At 33.7% G+C, this 19,691-nt stretch overlaps 1 protein-coding gene and 1 long non-coding RNA gene across 2 annotated transcripts in view; one reads left to right on the forward strand and one right to left on the reverse strand.

Moving 5' to 3' along the window:
• FucT6 (alpha-(1,6)-fucosyltransferase 8) overlaps positions 1-8,015 on the forward strand; it is a 21,591-nt gene extending 13,576 nt beyond the window's left edge. Inside the window, exons 11-12 of the mRNA XM_074135928.1 lie at positions 848-1,001; positions 2,931-8,015. Coding sequence (XP_073992029.1) covers positions 848-1,001; positions 2,931-3,005 — 229 coding nt within the window. The 3' untranslated portion in view covers positions 3,006-8,015. The remainder of the gene's footprint in view (positions 1-847; positions 1,002-2,930) is intronic.
• Positions 4,640-19,668, reverse strand: LOC141458217 (uncharacterized). Its single transcript, XR_012460790.1, has 2 exons — positions 19,530-19,668; positions 4,640-4,873 (listed from the first exon to the last, which is right to left on the reverse strand). It is a non-coding gene; the product is annotated as an uncharacterized lncRNA (long non-coding RNA).
• Positions 19,669-19,691: the final 23 nt, after the last annotated feature.

Genomic DNA, 19,691 nt, shown 5'->3' on the forward strand with positions numbered 1-19,691 from the left:
ATCGATCAAGTACATTCCCATTCGATATGTAACCCGGGGACTTGAAAGTTGGTGATTTAACCTTTTTCTGCCATTTTTTTTTTTTTTTTTTATGATTGCTCCGAAAGTCATAATATGATGAGTGTTAAAACTTCTCAGATCTATTCCAGCGTTGAAAACATGAAAACTTACAACTCATATCAAGAAGATTCAAACTTTAGTGCTGTTAATATTTACACGAAACAGAGAAACCGTGTGAATATTCCGCGTAGTATGTGGAAGGCCTTCGTTTCGTCTTACGGAAGTTGAACTAGGTGTCAATTATTTATATCTAAATCAACCCAAAGGATTTAATTAATAATTACTAAAGGGGGAATTTTGATGTACAGATTAAGAGTAATTGAGAGGCCCCAAGTTCGAGTCCAGCGTGTCTTGGTTTCCCACAATTTAATCAGCTCCAACATTAGTAGAAGCAGAAAAGCAACTTCAAATTTAATTTCCTGTGATTTGCACATCTTTTCAGTGTACTTAAGTGCACAAGAGTGCACAATTAACTCATACTTCTAATAGCCTTATATCTATTACCTACCCCACTGTGTGATCACTTGAGGACGAGTATTTAGTAATAATTTTATGTTTGAAGAGAAGCTGTGAACAGTGGCTTATGATATTTGAGTAGAGAGTTGCGGGATTATTGGATATCTCAACGACTTCTCGTCATTTCCATAATAAATACAAGCTGAACCATAGAGACTGCAAATTAACATTAGTTCAACAGGCACATCTAAATACTTGAAAAATATTTTAAATATATCGAAATTGAGGTATATATACTTTTTTTGTTAATGGCTAAATTGTTGTCCTCTAGGAAAGTGGCAAAATTGAAACATAAAGCAACATCACCAAACCAGATGGATTTGGAAATCGGTGACATAATTGGAGTGGCTGGCAATCATTGGGATGGTTACTCCAAAGGTCGTAATCTGAGGACCAATAGAATAGGATTGTATCCTTCTTTTAAGGTATTTGCAAGTTTATGTACATATTGCCTCTTTGTCAGCAACATATACAACTGTGCTGGTTTAAGTAAAACTTATGGAAGAGGGGAAGTGGCCGTAACTGTAATATTTAGTTTCTTTCGATGGCAGTTTTATTTGCTTTACATATTAGTAAAAATCCTTTTTCCAATATGAAAAAATTCTTTTCTTCATTTATCTTTTTTTAAAATTATCTCTTAATAAAAACATTTACAGCATGATAACATAATTACTGGAGAGAAAAACGCAATAATATAAAAGAAAAATTTACAATTATGTTTCTTTATTACCTACAGATTACGTGTTTGTCTATAAAACTTGTGACAAAAAATTATTTAAATCCACTTGAGAAACATACTCGTAATATTATGTTTACACTGTGGGCAGTAATTATCTTAGGGCATTATTGTGAATACCGTTGGCCTATGTCAGTAAAAAAGGGTGTCTTTTTCTTAGCATCCGGATACAGTGCTATCTGCTAGTATCCACTTTTAAGAACAAGGTTAGAGATCCACTTGGAGCCAATGACTGCATGTATCTGAGTACACCGTCTACCCCAGCTAGCAGGTAGTAAGTAGTTCCTGGTTGGCACGTTTTTGACTGACGATAAGTAACACAAATTCTAGTGGACCAGTATTATTGGTATATTATTATTATTATTATTTTTTTTTTTTTTTTCGGCGCATCAACAGCTGAGGTTATTAGCGCCTCTATTATTATTATTATTATTAATATTATTATTGTTATTATTATTATCAATTGCGGGGGTCATTTCTATTGCATTTCTCGCCTTCGAACGAAAGAGAATCTTCGGGAGAAGGAGAGAAGTGGACAAGGCAGCAGTCACTCGAGAGGAGCGGCTGCGTACTATGTCGGAATGGCAGGCTGCATGGCTGGAGAAGACCAGAGGAAGGTGGACTGCGAAGTTAGTCTCGGACGTGAATAGCTGGACCGGACGGTCTTTCGGTGAGGTAGATTACTATCTCACTCAGCTCCTCACTGGTCACGGCTACTTCCGAGACTATCTGCGGAAAATGGGCAAGAGGCCGGGAGGGGACTGCCCCCATTGTATAGGGATGAGAGACGATGCCCATCACACCTTTTTTGAGTGTGAAAGGTGGGGTCGTCTCCGAAGGGATTTGGAGGGGAGCGTCTGCCGGTGGACTCCTGACCGATTCCAAAGTATAGTGCTCACAAGAGCGAATTGGAGTGCGGTCACCACTTTTGCCACTGAAGTTTTAATAGGTAAAAAAAGGGAGTTGGATGAGGGGGAAGCGAATCCCTAATTAGGGTCAGGATGGGGGGGCCTAGCCTGATGTAATGCTGCACAAGGAATCCAGGCTAGGTCCAGGGATGAAGGGGGTGTTTTAGCCGGTAGGCCATTTTGTTGGGAGTCCGGCACTCCGTGCGTAAAAAGCATTTCACCTCCTTTCAAAAAAAAAAAAATTATTACGATGATGATTATTATTATTTATTTTTATTTATTATTATTTTTTTTATTTATTTATATTTTTTATTAAGTTTTCCCCGCTTACACCGAACTCAGAAAGCAGTGCCATATCGACTTAGCATTTCTTGTACATGTACAATTATAGACTGTGTCTTTTTTGCCATAGTCACTGAGGTACCAATGTGAAAATGACCGGTGACGAAGTTTGAATTAAATTTGCGCCTCTATTACGTGTCAAAATCTCCAAGGAAGCCGAGCATCCTTTCCTTTCTAATCCAATTGCCGTACCTAGCAGTCTTGGGGCTTACCCACAATTCCGACACTAATTTCCTAATCTTTCTCTCTCTTTGAATGATTGTCTGGTTCTGTTATGTTAATGTTCTTAAGGCCTTTGCTACTCAAGGTAGTGTAAATTGCAGTTTAATGAAAAAGTATAACTTTTTTTTTTTTTTTTTTTTTTCTAGGTCGATGAAGTAGTTGAAACAGTTGAGTTTCCGACTTATCCAGAGGTACCTCTTGAAAACCCTCATGGTGATTAGTATTTTGTTTATTAATTAATCAGATTAGCTAATTGAATAATTTGTAAAGTTCATGCTAAAGTTAAAAATTTTAATAGCTCTTATTAGTTGCTATTCAAGACAAATTTACACTAACAAGAAGTTTCAAAATGAAAGGTTATATTTGAATATGAAGAAATTTTAATGCTGTTATTTTATTGGTGAATTATATTGAATTTTCAAATGGCAACTTCAACTGTAAACAAAATATATCAATCTAAAAAGGCAGGCCTATCTCTCTTGACATGACATTCAATTTTTATTAATCTTAAAGTAAATAAGATGGATGACGAATAAGAAAAATTCAATAACTTCTTGCAAATTAGATTACAATAATTAATGTTCCCGAAAGCGGTATACGGTATAAACCTTTTTATAACAGTATTAATCTTTCTGAGAAAACAAATTGTAGAGAGATTCTATGTCATAAAGCTCTACTTATATGTATAATAATAATACGTCGACAAATGATAATTGATTAATTCTTTATTTCCTATTTTTATTTTAAAAAAAACATCAAAATTGATCGTTATCAATTTTGGAACCAACAAAATGACTAGGAGATAAATTTTGAGACTGATCAGTAAAATAATAGGAAATCAGGAATAATTTCAATATATTAATGTTTCCCTTTGTGTCACTATTACAAAGATGTATTATAGATAAAAAAAGAAATCGACGTTGTGTAAAACGGGTCATTAATTGGAAACGGCCTCTTAAAATTTATTTTAATTTTATCTTTGATACGATTGGTTAAATGGTTACATTTCAGTTAATGCTAATTATTAGAAATTTGTTATATTGGGTCCAATATTATTTACTTGGAGGGAAATACATAGAAATTATTCCTCTTCTGTTTCATTTATTTCTGAATGTTCATTAATGAAATTTAATGGATGAAAGCTCTACCTGCGGTAAATCACAAATTAAAAAGAACAAAAGTTTGTATTTCCGTTATTGTTAGTTGTCAACTAAAACAAGTATAATAATTAAAAAAATATATATATACACTTTGTGTATTTCAATGTAAAAACTTATAATCTTTAGATGCCAAATTAATATTCGTATATGTATAGGGGGTTAATAAGGGGCTTTAACATCTTTTAAGATGATATACCTATGAAACTGGTGCTGAAAGCAGTTCCCCACAATTTACTAAAAAAAAATAAAATCCTAAGTCAGTGAGGGAATGTAAAAGATATTTGTTGAATCTAAGTAATGTAGGTTTACTTGATTTTATTTTAATCATGCATTCCTATTTCTATTTATGATTAAAAAAAATAGATAATTTTTTATTTTTATAAATAATCATTGATAATTATTACTTTCGTAGATTTTGTGGCTTTCTTTAGAGAATTATTTTATGGAAATTTCTGTAGAGTTTATTTATTGATATGTTTTGTTTCACTGTATCATTTTTTGTGCAATTTTTTTTGTGTTTATTCTATCGTTTATATTATCTTTTAAAGTAATTATTTTGTAGCTATTTTGTCTTTATTTATTTTGGAAGTATAACCACAGCTCTTCCAAAGGGCTATTGTCAATTTTTTTCTAAAACTTGATTTGCTACTTAAATGTTTTTCTATTTTAGGAATTCTTGGTTCTTGGCTTTCAAGTTCCATTACATATATTTTGAAAGGTTACAAATCTGGGTTTTCTTCCAATACATAGTTCTTTTTATTACTATCCTATCTATTGTGCTGTAAGTGTCTTTCGAAACTATTCACTTGTAAACTTGGATTATATGGGTTCTTTTCGTACTACAGGTAAGAGAAAGTGTAGTGATCGTGCCATCTTTCCGATAATGAACTTAGTTTTCATTTGAAATATCCGTTTAGAAACCACCTGGTCTGGAAAAAAAGTGTTTTTATTTATTTATTGTAATCTGATTTACTTGTTGCCAATAGGCAGTTGTAAATTTAATAGTTTTTTAGGTAATGGTATGACACAATATATGTATATTAGAACAATCACGAAAAATGCTAGTGCCGTTCAAGAGTACTATGTTTGAGTACTATGCTTATGTCTTGGACAAAAAAAAAAAAGAAAAAAGTAGACACACTGTCTTTGTTTCCGAAAATTTAAATCCATACCTGAAGCCTCATCATCCAGTTGTAAGTTTACTTAGAGCTCACCGAGAACAATTCCTGATAAAGAAATGGGAGGTCATTTATATACAAAGATATTTACTTAAGTGCCCTATAATTTCGGCTAGACAGTTAAATTGCCATCGAGATCAGAGTAACGCTTAATACTAATTTCTGTATTATTCCATTTTCCATTGAATATGGGCCCGAAAGAGCCCATCCCAAACGTACTCAGAATTTTTGTAATTGTGAAAAATCAGTGAACAACCTCGGAATGATCCCTGTAACCCTTACACATAAATAGTTCCACAAAATCGCATATTTCCACGTCGTATTACAAGTCTCTTCAAGGTCAAAAAAACGGGCAGCACGTGCATGCACTCTGCGGGTACTCATCACTCTGTGTGTAAAAAATACGTTTTGCGCCTAATCCTCAAAAAGACTCATTTAATGCAAAGTACAGCGATATCTGCTAAGTCCCGCTAGATGCTGGCCGTGATGTCTTCTCGTTTCTAGCGCGTACAATAGTTACGGGTTATTATAAACTAGTACACTAGTTATTCCTGGCCATTTATTACGCATGTATTTTGAATGCGATGAAAAACTATTAGGGGTTAATTTAAGTTTATTGAATAGTTTTTTGATAATTTTTTTTCTGAAATTTATGGAATATCCCCAAAAACAGCCCCAAAGTTCTTGGAACTTAGAAAGCTACCTCTTTCCAAGTTTATTTCTACTTACTTTTGTTTGAAAGATAGAATCGGAAAAATATATCTACTTTAAACATATTTTATCTACGTTCTCTAAAGAATTTGAATGGGACAAATTTATTGTAGGTTTATTGAGATTGATTTTATGGTTTCTTCAAAAGTACTTAGTTAGGCGAAATATTTTGCTCATGTTTGGTTAATAGCCATGAAATCGAGAATTCCTTTCTACTGTTATTAAAAATGTCCTGTTTAGGCCAAGAAAACTTGAGTAAACATTTTTTCGACGAGAATTTGAATTGAAGTAAAATGAAATAAATATTGCATTAAATTGTAAATTTGAAATGTCGCTCATTTTCAACAATTTTAGCTGCAATAAAAATCATAATCTACTTGATTGAGCATTGATTTAAAATTAATATTTTATTAGAAATAAAACATTTAAACGCCTCGACAAAGTGATAAAAGTGTAGTAATAATGTTTGCAGTAAGAGTAATCTGGTTCAGTTATCACACCAGATTATTCTCCTTCTCCCCCCATTTTCTTGAGGCCATTATGAGAGTGTGAATTTTTAATTGTTTTTTTTCTTATTTTCAATCTAATTATATTCGCAGTTTTCTTTTCCTTCCCTTCCAAAGTAACCATAAACAAAGCACGGGCTCAAGTTGATAAGATTTATTTAGTCATTTTTCGAGACATATTTATTGTGTTAATTTTCGAAATTAGTGCAAATATTTGTTCTTCTTATTTATACTATTTTGCTCATAATAGTAATACCCAGATTGAGCTTTTCCCTGTCGGCCATTATCATCCAAGACGACATTAAGATTGTGACCCAATGTTTTCATTAATTGTTCGATCCCTCTCTTATTAATGACGAACTTGAAGTCATTCCATGTAAATAACTTTTTCTTTTAAGCTTACATTGTTTACTTACATCACTTAGATATCACAGATTTGAAGTATCTTAAAAAAAAAATATTGATCTTTTGTTTTCTTTTTGTTTTATTATTTTATTTGTCACATTTCTCTTGCTGTTTATGCATATGTAGAGGGAGTGCACGAGATAAACAGAGTGGGCTAATAAGAAAGTAGCAATTAAAATTTTTGGTTTAACTATATATTTAAAAAAAAAAAAAAAAATCAACTGTATTTACTAGGTCAAAAAATTAAATTCAATGATAAATATTGTATGTACTATAAAACTTAACTGATGAATGGTTAAAAACGCCATTATGGTGATATAAATTGTAATTGCAATATTATGTAGAAATATTAAACTTTATGATTTTTTTAACCTTTATGTCTAGGGCTGTGAATTTGGTATATTATTATTATAATTAAATAGACCTAAACAGCAATTAAATTGTTTATATTTTGGCATTTTTAAAGAATTATGTTACATTATATTCCAAAAAGAATATGAGTGTTGTTAATTAGTTACCATATTATTTTATTTTAAATTCTGAAAATTGTGTACAATATAAAATAATTATTAAACAAAAAAGAAAGATGTATACATTGTAAAAATGAATAGTAGTGTGATGGTCATTTAGAAAGAATACTTTTCTGCAGAATAAATTTAAGTGATTTAAATAAAAAAAGAAGTCCGATTTATGCTGTATTTATGAAACAGAGATCCGAGAAATCTCAGCTTATATTGGAACGGAAAAATCGAAGCATACAAGCAAGATATTAAAAAATTATTGCTTTCTCTACTCTTTCATTCACGGGAACCTTTTCTTGATTAAGAGTAATATCCCGCAATTACCTTTCCCAGGTAATAAAATTCTACAGGCATAAAATAATAAATTAGTTAAAATAAAAAGGGTTCCGAGGTGCGGACATTGTTCTTATAGACTCTATAATAAAGAGTGTTTGAGACGGAGAGATAATAGTCCATTCCTGATTGTTAAAAAGACATGCACCTCTGGGGCGTTACTTTTAAAGTGTATTTTATTTTGATTGTAAAAGCGTTTTGGGAAACAGTTAAATCTGCGTCGAAAGTTGGTCGTAGTTTTGACATTTGAATTGCAGTTTATGAAGGTCTGGAAAAGTCGTGCCAAATGTTCAAGCATAGTTGTGAACTATCGACTTTCGGTTGATTGATTTTCAAGGTTTTCCTTATAGTAGAATCTTCTGTTAGCGATATATCAGATTTCAACTTTCTTGGATTTTTCATTTTTTAAATGTTTTCGGACACAGGGGACATCTAAACGGATACTTCTGATAAAAAATCAAATTGACAAACCAGCACGATTACAGCAGTACCTTTTCTTACCGTGCTAAAGTAAAAAGAAAGTGAAAAGGATAAACAAATATCATAAAGATATGCAAGTAATTTCAATGCAATACTCAGTAATTTGAGATGTTTTGGCTCAATCACCTAATAATGTTTACTTTTCGAAAATTTGCTGAAAGTTATTACAAAAGTTATAGAACATAAAATTCTCTACAAATTTTGTTCCATGCAATTTTTCATACAATCAACCGTTCTTGTGATAGAGCACTAAGAGCGAGAGGCACTTAGACATATGTATAGTAACGTTAGCTCATGTAATTCAGTATATAGTTCATTTTATAAAGTTACCAAAAAAATTATAATTATTAAGAAACCTTGGTTATTTACTAATAATAAGTAACATTTATAGATATAATTCATAAATAAAGTATTCGTTTAATAATAATTAGTAAAATTACATTAAAAACTAGTGGTATCCCCGGCCAAGCTTTGTTATGGCACAGTCTGGTTAAATAGAACTATTATGGACGACGCAAGAACTAAGGCTGTCAGTTTGGAATCGAATTGCAGCCAGCATCAATGTAATTAGGTACATCAGTTTCTCCAACCTATCTTATGCTCAAGTCTTAGCTTAGGAATATTTGACTGCACATACGATAAAAGATCACCCGTGTTGTAATTTTGTTCACGAGCAATTCTATATTGTACGAAGCAGCTGGAAATCGATTCGGTGAGGTAATTTCTGATTGATTGTGAACTATGTACGCCTTTTCTAAGCACAAATCTTCAATAATGATTGAACGCATTATCTAGATTGAATGATTGATCTTGATAATGATCAACGCATCGTTGGATTTCAGTTGTGAAATCCATGTTCATATTTGAACTTTTCTTGTGAATTCTACGGAAAATATCTTTAATCATGTTCGATTTATATTTCTCCCATAATTCTGTTGGAGATGAAAGAGAGCAGTAATGAGGTGTGCGAGAATATCAAGATGTTATCAGCAAATAGAAAGAAGTTTCTCAGATGTAATCACACGATGTAATCCCAACCAGAAATAATGATGTCTACATTTACGTTCTAACTTAAAAGTAAAGAAAATAAACTCAATAGGAGATAAATAAAAAACGCTTTATTGTTACATAAATTTATTAAAACGCTTTCTTACGAATGATTACTAAACTCTTTTATTGATTTTGTTTACAAATTAGGGTAAAAATTAAACGTTTACAATTTGAATTCAATAATAATGCATGACTTTGTGATTAAAACATAATTATTAAGAGTAAATTAATTACAGAAACTACTAATATACTAAAAAGAAAGTAAGGCGCCACGGTAGCCGAGCGGTTAGAGGCGAGAAGTAAAATTTTAAAAAATCCTCTTAAAATTGCTGCAAAAAGCAAAGTTTGTATCCGGAGAACATAATGTAGGAGCTGAGTGTAGAATCGCAGTAAAGAGGTGTGGAAGAATATCAAGATATTATCAGCCAATCAGAAAGAAGTAATAATAATAATAATAATAATAATAATGTGTGTTTATTTAATATTAAATAACGATACAAAATAATAAAGAACAGAAAACTAAGAAAACCACACAATGCATGGACATTATGTCCGTCTGCAGAGGTTGACCTCACTTACAAAAATTATACATTATTATAGATATTTTTCATAAACTACTACATAAACAAATAAGATTCTTTGTAACAGAAAATTAAAATAATTGCAAAAATAATATAAACAAATTTAAATTGATTAATGAAATCCGCTAAATTCTATTAAAAACCTTCTTATAAAAAAATAAAATTAAAAATTATAATTAGAAATCAAAAACTGTCTGTAATTAGCTGCTTCCAAGTGGTACCAATAAAGACGCTTAAAACTATTATTCTGCCCATTCAGATAACTAATTATTTCTGTTTTTGTCAGCGTTTTCTTATTGAACCACCGGATTCTAAATTCTTTAAGAACTGGACATTCAGCCACATAATGCAATAAATCCTCAACTACATTGAGATTGCACATTGAACAGAGGTGACTCTCGCTTGTACGACCCACTCTGTAGTTTAAATTTATTAGCTGCCCTCTCAACCTCATCATAGCTTGCATAAAGTGTAACTTGTTAGTATCTTTAATGTAATGATTTTCACCCAAATCTATAGTTAACTCCTTATACAAACAATGAAAAGTCGAATCCGCAGCTTTAGCCATCAAATTTCTTTTAAATGACTGTTTTATTTTCTCAACTAAAAGTTCAAATTGATGCTCTCCTCCACTGTCATATTTTATTAATTCCATATCCTGCCTTTCACAAATATCATTAAATTCTTTAAACCAAAATATTTTTTCTCTTATAATTTGTTCCGCTAAAATCTTTGGTAATCGTGTATTTGGTAAAGTAAGCACTTTCCGGATGTAGCGATAATGTAAGCTCAGTGTAAAAACGAATATAGGTGTCAAACCCGACTCCAAATATATAACATAACTGGGCGTGTTCTTTGGTAACAGAAACAATCTTTTAATGAAAAAAGTATTTAAACTTTCTATTTTATCACTCCACAGGAACCCCCAAGTCTGCGCGGCGTAACTAACTATGGCTCTAGCTACTGCATTAAACATTTCAAATTTAACTGAAATCGGTATACCATTTTTATTGAATACATTACTGTAATTCGTTATAATACTTGCTTTAGCCGCACGAAGTCGATCTTCAAAGTGGTGTCGGAAAGCTAATTGTGGAGTTAACCAAACACCCAAATATTTATATTGTTTGACTACTTCTATTTCCGTTCTGTTAAAATACCACTTCTCATTCCTGGCTAATTTCCCTCCTCGTCTGAAAACCATAACCTTCGACTTATCAAGATTAACCGACAAATTCCAAGTTTCGCAATAAGCGGACAATCTATTTATCATACTCTGAAGGACTATTGGGTCACTAGCCACAATCACGACATCATCGGCGTATAACAAACATTTTACAGTTACACCGGCCACACGTATACCACCTCCCAAACAATGTTCGATATCGTTTAAGTACAATGAAAATAATAACGGCGATAATAAGCATCCTTGTTTAAGCCCATTTAGAGTTTTAAACGTACTAGTTAATCCGTTAGGGGTCCATACCGATGATCTAGTATCACTATACAAACCCTTTAATGTTTCAATAAATCTAGTAGACAGCCCTAGTGAATATAGTTTACAGTATAAAGAATTTCGGTCTATAGTATCAAACGCAGACTTATAATCAATGAAAAAACAATACAGTTTGTGGCCCTTCCTGCCCACTTTAAGCTTTATAATATTCGTTAAATTGAAGATGTTATCTACTGTAGAATATCCTTTTCTGAAACCCGCCTGCGACTCACTAAGAATATTATTTTCGTTTTCCCACGCTTGTGCTCTTTTCAACAGCAAACCTGTAAATAGCTTCGAAACACAATCAGAAAATGAAATACCCCTATAGTTTCTAACATCATTTACATCACCTTTTTTATACAGTGGGAATATTATTGAGTGAGAAAACGTTTCCGGAATATTGGCAGTGCCATACATATTGTTAAATACCTTTAGTAACACTTCAATAAAATTAGTTGGGCAGTTTTTAAAGAATTCATACGGAATTCTATCATTTCCGGGTGCCTTTCCAGATTTTGCGGAATTTATTACGTCTGTTAGCTCACAAAGTGTAAAATTTTTATCAACAGAGGGTAAGGTGATAAAAGGCGAAACATAACTAATAGAACAAATATCATGATGCGGATTTAATAAATTATTGAAGTGTTTAACCCAATCTTCGCTATGAATTTGAGTTCCACACAAAAATTTAGATTTTTTAAAAAATTTAATTATATGCCAAAAATTGTTTCCATATTTTATTTCTTTGAACTGTTCATATAATGATAAATAGAAATGTTGTTTCTTTTTCCTAATCAACTGATTATACTGTTTATTACACTGAACATACATACGCCTAAAGAGGTCTAAATTATATTTTCTATAAAGGTTCAACAGGGCAAATGATTGTACTCTTTTATTTTTACACTCTGAATCATACCATATCTGTTTTGGTTTACTAACGGAACATGCACTATTCTGTTTAAAATGACCTAAACACGCTGAATCTCTTATGATATTTGTTAATATATTTATATTTTCTTGCGCATTACAAACGCTCAAATTCAAACTATCTACCTTTACTTCCGCTTTCTTTTTAAAATTTTGTTCATCGACATTTGTCCACATCAATTTAGGCAGTAATGGAAATACTTCATTTTTTCTTTTTTTGGAGGCAGCTTCAATCAATAACTGAATGGGCATATGATCGGAGTAATGTTGAGGCAATACTTTGAAATCATGAATAGTATTTGTAAGATCAAATGATACGGCACATATATCGTTCACTGAGCTCCCTGGACCTCCTATGAACGTAAACTCACCTTCACTGTCCCCTGGCGTTCTCCCATTTAAAACTACTAGGTTAAAATCTTCACACAATTCCAAAAAAGTATCCCCTTTTTTATTTTTAACAAAATCTTTCGAATTTCTCTTTAAATTAAATTTAAATTCATCTAAAACCACGTCAGAATACACTTCTTGTGCATTAGATATTCTAATATTACAGTCTCCTAAAATGACAAATTTACTATTTGCATTATTATTTAAAATATTGCTTATTACCTCAAAATCCTCCGACCAATTCGCACCTCTCAAATAAACTGGCATAATATAGAATTCATGATTGTCTACTTTGCAATGAATCACGGTGTAATTATCAAGTTTTATAAATTTAAAAAGGGAATTTAAACATTTCTTAATACCGTACAAACTTCCGCATTTCGCTCGGCCAAATGATTTATCTCTCACACCACTTATCCCGTTGTCAGAGACGATCGTGAGGATGGATATGGTGGAAGTGCCATATTTATCAGTAAAAAATTGCCTTTCGACCCAATAGTGCTGAATAATCCATTAAGGGGCAGAGTTCAGATATGTGGGGCTAAAATCCTATTTAGGAGCGTCAGTATTACGGTCCTTGGCACTTACTGCCGTCCTGGGCATAAAGCCTCAGTAGAGGAATGGAGTAATGTACTAAATCAGGTTTCGGGTCCTCTTATTCTTGGTGGAGACTTTAATGCGCTTCATCCAATGTGGGGGGGACATCGGGAAAACCTAGAAGGACGAGCTCTAGCAGAGTTAATAGATTCGTACAATCTGTGTACATTAAATGATGGGTCACCCACTATGATTCCCCGACCGGGGGCTCGAGCTCAACCTGTGGACATAACTTTATGTTCTCCAGATCTGATGTCTGAGCTCAGTTGGGAAGTAATACAAGAGCCCTTGGGTTCGGATCACCTGGGAATTCTGGTGAAGTCATTTAATGGGCGGCAGGCAACCTCTGGTGCACGCATTAGGCACCCTAAGGCAGGAGGTTGGAATCTCAGTAAGGCGGATTGGGAAAAGTATCGGATGGTACTGGATTTAAAATTCAGTACATCGGAATCCACCAGCTGCACTTATGATTATTTGACTCAAGAAATAAGATCAGCGGCCTTAGGATCCATTCCTAGATTCCCACAATGGCTTTATTTAAACCCAAATCGAGCAATCAAGCCATGGTGGGATGATGATTGCAATAGAGTCAAGCAAGAGTCAATAATAGCCTACGAAAGCTATAAGAGAGCACCCACCTTGGAAAATTACGTCAATTTAAACAGAAAACTAGCAATCAGTCGTCGGACGTACAAAGAAAAAAAACGAATAATGTGGTACGAATTTTGCAATAGTTTAGATAGACAAACTCCCTCTAACGTCATTTGGAAGCGAATTCGAAGTCTAAAAAAAGGTTACTCTCCCCAAGTAGAAGTCACTGATGATGGCCATTGGGTTGAAGAATTCCATAAATCTCTGACTCCGGACTATGCTAGCCAGTTTATCGACCTATCAAATATCCCAATTGGTGATGAGGACTTGAATCTGCCATTCCAATTGTGGGAATTGAAGTATGCTCTAAAAAAAGGAGGTAGTACATCGCCCGGCCAAGACGGTATTCACTATCAAATGCTACAAAACCTTCCATTTCCGGCCCTTTTATCGCTTCTTAGAATTATGAACGAAATGTGGGTTGGGGGAACTATGATTGAAAGTTGGAGAACCCATTTAATATTTCCTCTCTTAAAGCCTGGTAAAGATCCCAACTCGTACCAGTCGTATCGGCCAATTGCTTTATCGTCCTGTGTGTGCAAAACGTATGAACGGATGATAAAGCATAGGTTGGATTGGTGGGTGGAGGAATATAATAAGCTGGCCCCACATCAGCTGGGTTTTAGAAGGCACCGTGGCACATTAGATTGTTTGGCAGCGTTTGTTAATGAAGTGCACTTAAATAGAACGGAAAACAAACCCTTATTAGCGGCTTTCGTAGATATTCATAAAGCATATGATAACGTAAATATCGCAATACTAAAGGATAAAATGTTGGTAATGCAAGTACCTGGCAGGGTAATAGTAAATATAATTAATATGTTACAACAAAGACAATTAATTATTAGAAGGGGAGTTTTGGTAACGGGTCCCAGAACAACAGGCATTGGTCTCCCCCAAGGTGCCGTGCTTAGCCCTTTGCTATTTAATATATATACATCTGATTTGAGAGACTGGCTCGTTCCGGAAATCAGGATAGTCCAGTTTGCTGATGATTTCACTGTATACACTGGAGGAAAATCCGAAGAAAATTTGGTAGAAATAATGGGACAGGCCTTGCATGATCTCAATGCATGGTGCAACCACTTGGGTTTTCGCATTTCTGGAAATAAGAGCTCAGTCACCATGTTTAGTAGAAAGCGTCAGAATATTCTTGCTGGCACTATACAGCTAGGGCCGTTTAAAGTTTCGCAATCGCCAATAGTTAAGGTCTTAGGACTTTATGTAGACCACAAATTAACTTGGAGACCTCACATTAAGAGAATAATCCAAAGTTGTGAAAAAGCATTGAATGTGCTTAGATATGTTGCACATGTCACATATGGTACCGACCCAAAAATAGCCCTTCTGCTTTACCGAAATTTAATTTTATCTAAAATAGATTATGGTTGCGGTATTTACGGAGATGCCTGCCAAACTTCACTATCTGGGCTGGACAAGGTCCAGTACAAAGCAATACGCATTTGTCTGGGAGCTATGAGATCAACTCCCACAAATGTTCTCCTGGTGGAGGCTAAAATTATGCCTCTACAGATACGTCGAGAATTATTGTTGGGAAAGTTCTTAAGCAAAAGGCTAATTAAGTTTAAGGAAGTTTCCTTGATGAGAGTCTCAGAGCTCTCAGAAGTGGTTCGCTCACACAGGTTTTGGTTAAAAAAGAAAACGCCATTAATGTGTGAAATGTTTAGAGTAACGGAGAAATTATACTCTGGCCTAGAGGTGTTGCACGCGTCTCCTCGCAGATCCCTTCACTATGAAGTATCTTGTAAAGAATCTCCGTACGTCCATTTAGATTTATATGATAAGGTGAAAGAAGAATGGGGGGATTTAACATACCTAGCTTTTATAGCGCGCATGAGGGAAATCATAATCAACCCTTATTTACTATTTACGGACGGATCAAAAGCGGAGCAGGGAGTAGGTTGTGCTGTGCTTGACCCGCAAACGGGAAGTTTTCGCCTATACAAGCTCCCTAATAATGCCTCAATATTTACCGCAGAAATCGTAGCGATTTGGAATGCGGTAATCCTGGCGGAACAAATACAAAGTAATGACATAATAGTCATTCTTAGTGATTCTAAAAGTGCACTCCAAAAAATAAAACGTCCGGGCGATGTTTTTGATCCCATAATTATAGAAATTATAAGTCATTTGATTAATGCAATGGGTAGGTTGCATCTGGTTTGGCTGAAAGGGCATGCTGGGATAGTTGATAACGAGAAAGTCGACGTGCTAGCAAAAAGAGCGATCTTATTAGGGGAACATACTCCAGTGCTCAATTTAGCGGATTTCGAAGGTGCTTTAAGAAAGCGTTGTTATGACGCATGGCAAAAGCTCTACGATCTGGAAAAAGAAATTAAGGGTAAATATTACGCTGATTTACAGCCTAGGATTCCCAACAAGCCATGGTTTGTAGAAGTACTGGAGGGGGAAAGGCAATTTTACACAACAATAATGCGACTGAGGTTCAACCATAATCTCACAAATCCGCATCTGCATAAAATTAAGTTATTAGATAGTCCCAAATGTGATTGCGATAGCGGGGAGGATGGGGACATCGATCACCTCCTCTTCAGATGCAGCAGATATAATAAAAATAGAGACAAGTTCCTAAAGGAATTGGCAACACATGTACGATTTCCCTGTAGCGCTAAAAGTATTTTAGCTATAATGAATCCTGATGCGCTACGAATTATTTACAAATTCATTAGAGAGAATAAAATAAAAATATAGGATGCAGCTAAACTCCATAGTTGCGATTTTAGTTCTTAATTACTCAAACAAGTACTATCATAACTACACTACTAATTACACCACTCTAAGCTCACATCAAATAACGAAGTCACATTCAGAGACCATTGTGTTGTTCTAGGAAGGAATGTCAGTACGCAGCGCTCAAGATATCCTTATCTCATGGAAGCCACGACGCAGAATGTAGTAGAAGAGTGGCTGGCATGACGAAGAAAGAAGGGAAAGAGGCTGCGCTATTCCTCAAATTGAATATTGGAAAAGATAGGGCTGGTTTTTTTCCACCAACATATTGGTAAATTGAGGCGCTGGAAGCCAACTGTAATTGTTCATGCCAATATGTTGGTTTTTTCCAGCCCTCATATAAAGTAATGGTTAATGTGCAAACAAGACCACTATAACAATAAATAAATAAATAAATAAATAAATAAATAAACCACTTATCCAATACAAATCATATCCCTCAAACGAATTTTCATAGAAATTAAAATCTTTTTCTTCTACGAATGTTTCAAATAATAAAAAAATATCTGAGCTTTTAATAAAATTAAAGAACATTACTTTATCTAACTTATTACGAATACCTGCCACATTATAACTGACAATGGAAAAACTAATCTCAGAATTTTCACAAATTTCACTAACACCACACACATAACTCTCCGCCTTCTGCAAACGGACTACTTCACATTTTTTTGCTCTTCATTCCTCTTCTCTGGGGTTAGATAGCCGTTAATTAACACCATATCCTCTTCATTAGCCGCTGTAAAACCACTACCTTCTTCCCAAGAAAATCTTTTGTTTTGATATAGAAAGTAATCATTTCTAACCAGTACTCGAGCCTCTTTATCAATTTCCAATATGCGTCTTTTCATCTCCAGCAGTTTTTTCCTTCTTATCCTATCTTTAAGTATGAGATCTCTGTGTACCCATATTCCTGTATTTTTTAAATTTTTGCCATTTTTCAATATATGCTGTACATCAGAAGTTTTAATCATTTCAACTAGAATTGATGTACGATCCGGCCCTATGGTGTACACTCTATCAATCAATACATTTTCTATACCAAATGATTTTTTGCACATTTCCTGAATTAACTTAGTCATATTTTCACCTTCCTTAATTTCAGAAAATCCCCTAAATATAATATTTTTGGCCTTTGATCTCCTCATCAAAAATTCCACATTTCTTTTTACTTCCTTATTTTGTTCCTTGAGCTCAGCTACCTCTTTAGTTAACTGTTTATTAACTTCCATAACGTTTTCTAATTTGCACTCAATATTTTTCAAAACTTGAAAATGAATAGACAGTTTTGAATCTAACAATTCACTCAATTTATCCATAACGGTATCATCAATGTCCATCATATCGGAACTTAATTTTTTCGTAATTTTCGAGGCCTCTTCCGGTGAGCTAAGACACCTTCTTCGCTTAGTTATTTTACTAGGAGTACCGTTCTTTTTAATATTATGTTTAATTTTTTCATTACCTGAACATTGGCTCATAATATATCCAATTTACTGTTATCTGTATTCTTACTTCAGCGAGAATGACGGTGGGCGTGGCACTACATAGATCTCAACTATTCAACTCCCACTCCTTCAGAATAGATAAAGACCCCACCAACTTTCAACTGATATGATACTTTTGCCCTTTTATGTTTATAAAAATTAACTATTATTTACAGTTTCCACTCAAATTTAGACGATTTTTCACAGATTTCACTTTAAATTGTCAACAAATTTTGGACATTTATGTAGCAAATAGTTTTTTAACAAGTTTGATCATAAAAAACAATTAAAAATAATCCTTTTTATCACTTAAAACATAAAATAAATGCAGAGCGTACTAGCACAACCGTTCACTACGAAAGCTACAGGTCAACTCTCAGAAAGAAGTATAGTGGCCATATTTTGTACAGATGGGCACTTAAATACGCATTGGCTGATGTTTCCCGTTCCACTGCCCCACCCATCACTCAGATTCTACTATTTGCTCCTATACTACGAATTTATGTTCTACTAATACAAAGGTTGCTTTTTACCTCGTCTTTAGATGGAAATTTTTGCCAATTATTTCTTAATATCTCTAGATACTTTTATTTTTTACACCTTGTTCTTTCCAAAATATTTAATTTTGACCTTTTATATATGTTTCATTCGTTTATAAGACTTTTTGTAATAAATTTCCAAACGTATTATTCAATATATACGTTCTCTAAGCTTTATACAACCTAGAAATTATTTAATTATTATCTTCTATTTCTTGTTTATATAATTATTTTACCTCAGTCTAAACTGAGGTCAGCTGAAATCTACAACGAAGCGTTGAAGGTTTGTCCTTAGAAATCGCGAATATAGTTCACAATCAATCAGAAAATCCATCACCGAATCGATCTCCTGCTGCTTTGTTCAATACTGTGTCGTGAACAAAATTTCAGCACCAGTGATCTTTTTTCGTATGTGCGTTTAAATATTCCCAGGCTAACGCTTGAGCAAAAAAGCATTTACAATCAAAAATGCAAATTGTAATTTACGGGGTTGGAGACATCTTTTTAGATGCGCCAAGAAGAACTGCTAAAACGTTCCTAATTTGATTGATTCTGGCAACAATTCGACCCCAAAATGACATAGCCTTAGCTCTTGCGTCGTCCGGAATAATACCATTTAAACATTACTTTTGCCACAGCAACGCGTGGCCGGATGCAGCTAGTAATTATAATATTTTTGTAGTTTTATAAAACGTGCTATTAGACAGTAGACCTAAACTTACTGTACATAATAAACTTACTGAGGGCTAAGCGCCCCCCACTCTTAGAGCTCTATCTCAAAAGTGGTTATTATGTGAAAAAATTTGAAAGAAAATAAAACCTAATACTTTTATTTGTATTTTTAACAGAATTCTGGTTTGTTAAAATTATAATAATGTTTATGTTTTACTACAATGATAAAAATTAAAAAATAATGACTTTAAAAAAGTGATGGAATAATGACTTAAAAAATTTACACTTTCTCACTGGCGCACTAATTCGAACAGGTGGCTGTCTGATGCTCCTCTAGCCTTAAAGCTTGATCTTCTGGTCACAAAATGCGCCTATATTTCCGAGGAAACCAGGATTGTTTGGTTTTGAGTTATATTAATAGAATTAGGCAAAAAATTATAATGGCA

Source organism: Rhodnius prolixus, unplaced genomic scaffold (assembly GCF_049639745.1).
Source record: "Rhodnius prolixus isolate KJV_2025 unplaced genomic scaffold, Rpr scaffold_1, whole genome shotgun sequence".
Lineage (NCBI taxonomy): Eukaryota > Metazoa > Arthropoda > Insecta > Hemiptera > Reduviidae > Rhodnius > Rhodnius prolixus.